The sequence below is a fragment of the Macrobrachium rosenbergii genome, chromosome 2 (genome assembly GCF_040412425.1).
Source record: "Macrobrachium rosenbergii isolate ZJJX-2024 chromosome 2, ASM4041242v1, whole genome shotgun sequence".
Taxonomy (NCBI): domain Eukaryota; kingdom Metazoa; phylum Arthropoda; class Malacostraca; order Decapoda; family Palaemonidae; genus Macrobrachium; species Macrobrachium rosenbergii.
Window position 1 is genome coordinate 25,355,289 of NC_089742.1, and position 5,270 is coordinate 25,360,558.

General features: G+C 36.5%; 1 protein-coding gene across 1 annotated transcript; it reads right to left on the reverse strand.

Moving 5' to 3' along the window:
- Positions 1 to 3,761: 3,761 nt before the first annotated feature.
- On the reverse strand, positions 3,762 to 5,048 carry LOC136842645 (zinc finger BED domain-containing protein 4-like). Its single transcript, XM_067110268.1, has one exon. It carries the CDS (start codon positions 5,046 to 5,048, stop codon positions 3,762 to 3,764), a length of 1,287 nt encoding a protein of 428 aa, XP_066966369.1.
- Between the last annotated feature and the right edge of the window lie 222 nt (positions 5,049 to 5,270).

The window sequence follows — 5,270 nt, forward strand, 5'->3', positions numbered from 1 at the left end:
AAAGAAATCATTTGTTTAACACTTCATATTCCCAAAACAAAGAACTCTCCATGACCTGATTGCACTGAATGCTTTCAGATTCATATCACAGGGGAATTTTAAAGTGCATTTCCACGTGTGAGTGTTTTTAACATGAAAAACGTTTACTTTTTGTTTCATGGAACGAATAAATAGACAGGTACAAAAAAGCCCTTAAAATATGTTTAAAATTTTCGTTTTTTGCAGAGATGTTTTTTTCAGAGAGGGATACAAACCATTCAAGTGACGCTATAAATAAAAAATACGAGAGAAAAAGAGATAAAAAATTATGAATTGATAAATACACGGACATACAGATACAAAGTGCACGCACACACACATATACACATATTTGCGTGTGTGTGTGTGTGCGCGGGCGCACTTTGTATCTGTATGCCGTGTATTTTCAATTTATCAATTCTTATCTCTATTTTTTATATATATATATATATATATATATATATATATATATATATATATATATATATATATATATATATATATATATATATATATATATATATATATATATGTATAAATATATTAACTTTATCACATACACAATTGTTCTGTGCATTAGTAGAATTACTAAAAGACCTCATTCAAACTGGATGGCATCAAATGGAGTATTTATTCAGAAAAAGTTACAAGCTATCTTGGACAAACAGTCCACATTATCAAGTGACCAGACGAATAGTCCGGCTGTATTTATATCTGTGTGCTGGGTACTTTTAATCCAAGGTCACGAGGGGGTGGGGGTCACACAGGAGGAGCCAGGCGATTATAGGATTAAAAGTACCCAGCACACAGATATAAATACAGCTGGACTACGTGTCTGGTCACTGTACGGATACTTGATAATGTGGACCGTTTGTCCAAGAAAGCTTGTAACTTTTTCTGAATAAATACTCCATTAGATACTATCCAGTTTGAATGAGTCCTTTCAGTAATATATATATATATATATATATATATATATATATATATATATATATATATATATATATATATATATATATATATATATATATATATATATATATATATTATTATAATATATTATTAGTTACAAGAAGCTGCACAGCTGCCCCTTAATTTGCCCTTAGTTTATTGAGAATAGAATCATCGCTGCATAGCCGATCCCAGTTGACCTAGATATCAAAACACAAAATTTATCAACATCTCAATCTGTCCCCTTCCTTTACCTGAAACAGATATTTAGATGGCACGGTCGAAAAAGGCAAAGATAAGAGGCTGGGTGCCACTCCCTTAAGTAGCTTAGACCAACTAAGCTGCTTAAAACAACCATTCTAAAGGCAGATTAAGCCGGCTGAATTGTCTCTCCACAGGACACCTGGGAGGATGCAAACAGATGGCTGGGACACCTGGCAAATGACACATCTTTTGCACATGGTCACCAGACTTTGCCGATCTTTGCACTCGGTCACTACCCTCGGCCAAGGCTTAAAAGGAGAGGTCAGGAGACATCTCGGCAGTCAGTCACAGGGCAGTTAGTGAGTTAGATATGGGTCGTAGGGCTGGGCAAGAATCGCTAATTTTGGACTCGACAAAATCGACTCTTGGAGAGGGTGGACTCTCAAGAATCGATTCTGGAGTCGACTCCCGAGTCCCTTCCCACCGTAGTGGTGAGAGACTCGATGCTGTCAATGAAATTGACTCCCTGGGTGCAGCTGTACCTGAGACAAACAGGTCTTGGAGGAAATGCTCTCCGGGTGATGACAATAAAGCACTCACTTGCCCTCGGGCGTTTCCTAAGCTGCTTAGGAGAGACATGGGCCTTCATTCCAAGATAATTACATACAGATGTTCTCTTTCCAACCAACAAGACAAAGTCAATTCAAAATTGAGTGGTAGTAGTAGTAGGGACTAGGGGAGAGTTAAAAAAAAAAAAAAATTCACACAGCGTTGCTTTAGGCTATCTGCCGTATCTGGGCCATTTTAATCCTTTTAATCTATGACCTTGCCCTATGGCATTTAAGTTTGACGAGTTTGTCTCGAATCATGGAGCATAGTCCTTAGTTTTTTGTTCATTATAAATGATATATTTTTTTCCTTCTTTTGTATTTGTCTTATTAACACATGATCAATTATTCTACTACATGTTTCAAAGACTGTGTAATTTTAATTTCAGTTAAAACTGTTTGCTCATTTCTATTCACCTTGGAATTTTTCATTATTAATCTATTCCATTTTACACTCCCTTATGTGTTTTTTACTTTTCTCTTTTCATATCCTTCTTTCTCTTTTATACATCTTCCTCTTTACTTTATACATCTGTTTATTTTAAAGGTCCGCTGTTTCTTTTTCCTTGCTGGAAATATTTTATCATCACATTACAGTAATGACAAACATTTCCAATTTATGACAAATATTTTGTCAATGTCACATTTGGCACAGGTAGTAATGGTGAAAGCTCTATATCCCATATTACAGTAATATGTATTTTCAATATCACATGTTACCTACACCAAGCAATAAATCCATGTATATCACATGTATGAGTAATGATGAGGGATCAGTATCACATATTACAGTGACGATAAACGTTTTAATTTCCAATCTTACATGGTTCCTACACAAATCAGTAAAGCAATATAACATATATTAATTATCATTATTAATATTATTAAAGGATGAAAGTCGATTTATATGGAACCAGTCGTTATGCCATGAACTTGAAATATGTTTCCAAAGAATGTGGCGTTCATAAAAAGTAAAGGAAAGGGATAGACAGAACCATAACAATTAAATACTTTTATAAAATACAAATAACATTTAATAAAAACAACAGCAGCAAACAACAAAAACAGCATGACAACAATTAACAGCAACAATATTTACAAAAGAAAAACATAACAGCTGCAGTATGACATATTATGAAATACAAGTTTCCAATGCTTTTAATAAAATACAAATAGTATATAATAAAAACAACAGCAGCAAACAGCAAAAACAGCATGACAACAATTAACAGCAACAATATTTACAAAAGAAAAAAATAACAGTTGCAGTATGACATTATGAATTACAAGTTTCCAAAGAATGTGGCGTCCGTAAAAAGAAAAGGAAAGGGACAGACGGAACCATAACAAAATTAACAAATACTTTTAGTAAAATATAAATATTATATAATAAAGACAACAGCATAATAAAAACAATAGCAGCAAACAACAATAACAGGGCTTATCTACATGTTTTTATTCAAAAACAATATCATGTTTATATTTTTATCACTAAGGGCATTACGCCTGTGGGAAATTAGTTCCCCTGCTTTGGAAAAGAGTCTTTCAGACGGTACCGAGGTAGCTGGAGTGCATAGGAACTTTTTAGCCAAGGCATTTAGCTTTGGAAAAAGTACACTATGCATTTTCCACCATTGCAGTGGGTCCTCATCCCGGGAAATTACTGGCTCCTCAAGGTACCTCCTCAGTTCAATGTGAGGTCCTATACTAGTAAGGCGTTGCGTCTTCATGGTTGTTTCAACTTTGGCATCAAAACATTGCCAAAGTGATCCCCGTTTAGCCTGAACGTCATTTATGTGGCTCTCTGTCTCTGACAACTGGGATACACGTGGCACAGACTCTTTCTCTTCTTGAGAGTACTCACTTCGAATCAGATTTATTATTCTGTCCTCTATCACTTTTACATTTCCCATGTCGACAAAAGGCACCTTCTTAAAACGCACGTCTAGCGACGTTGCCGCTCCCAGCTGGAATACCTTTTCAACTGTTGCAAATCTTTTTTGCATGTTTTTGCAGTTCAGTGTCAAAACCTGTTCTTGTGTCAGCATTTGAGTTTATGCACTGCTGAAGTGCCCTAGCAATTGGTATAACTTTTGATAATGATGTCATTTTTTCTGTTGACATTTCTCTTGTTGCCTCTTCGAATGGTCCCAGTAGCAACACTGCACTTTTTACTATATCCAATTCCTCACTACTAAGGCACATGCTACTTTTTCCCAATAAGCACAAAGTGGTGGTGATGGCTTCATGCTGCTCGAGAAATCTCTCCATCATATAAAACGTAGAGTTCCACCGGGTGTCCACATCCATCATCAGCTTTTTTCTTTCTACCCCATTCTGAGTCTGGATTTCACTAAGTTTGTCTGTTGCTTTGACACTGTGGTGAAAGAAAGACACTATACGTTTAATTTTTTCTTGAGACACCCTTATCTCATTACTGTTTTTTATGGAATCCTGCACAACGAGATTCAACGTATGTGCAAAGCATGGCTGTTGTTTTACTTGCAGGTGTTTAGTCACTGCAGCCACAATATTTGCAGCATTATCAGTAATAATGCAGCACACTTTATCCATTATTTCCCATTGAGTACAAATGCGTCTTAGCTCATCCGCAATATTTTCTGCAGTGTGGTCGACTTTTAAACGAGCAGTTTCTAACACCGATGATTTTAACCTCCATTCCGAGGTAATATAATGAGCCGTCACGGTGATGAAGCCCCTAGTCTGCCTTGAAGTCCATAGATCCGTTGTTAGAGATACATGTGGCGTATCTCTTAGATCGCCCTGAACTTGTTTCACCGCTTCTTCATACAAAGCAGGCAAATATTTTCTTGTCAGATCCCTTCGGCTAGGCATAACATACCGAGGATCTAGGCCATGAACAAAATTTTTGAAGCCTTTGTCCTCAACTATTGATATTGGCTGCAAGTCAGTTGCAATCATTTTGATTAGCAGTTTATCGAGTTGCTGCTTTTTTAAACCTCCTTCCTTATAGCCCTCTTTTTTAGCAAACACATCTGGCAGTGTTTGCTGGGCAAAGATGGCTTGTGGCTGAGGCAATGTTGCATCTGAAGCGGGAACATTATTTTCCTTCTGCTCTGCATATTGCAAAGGGTGTTTTGATTGAATGTGTTTCATCATGGAACTTGTAGTCTTATTGTATGCTAACGTTTGCTTGCATATCAAGCACTTGACGGTGGTGGGAGAATCCTGTTCCATGAAGTCCCACACAGGACTCTTCCTTGCACGTTTTGCGGCTGGCTGCATCATTTCAATTTCAAAGGCGAAATCTGAGAAAAAAAAAAAACTTATACTCGACCCATCTCGACGAAGACTTCTGGCTTGGTGTTGAAAGATCTGCCCTGTTGCCATTTGCCAATTTTACAACAACAACAACAACAACAATTGACTCTAGTGTGACAGACCTTTGAATGTATTTGAGACAAACCCTGAGACCATAACTATAATCTAATGGCTTTTTTTATTTCC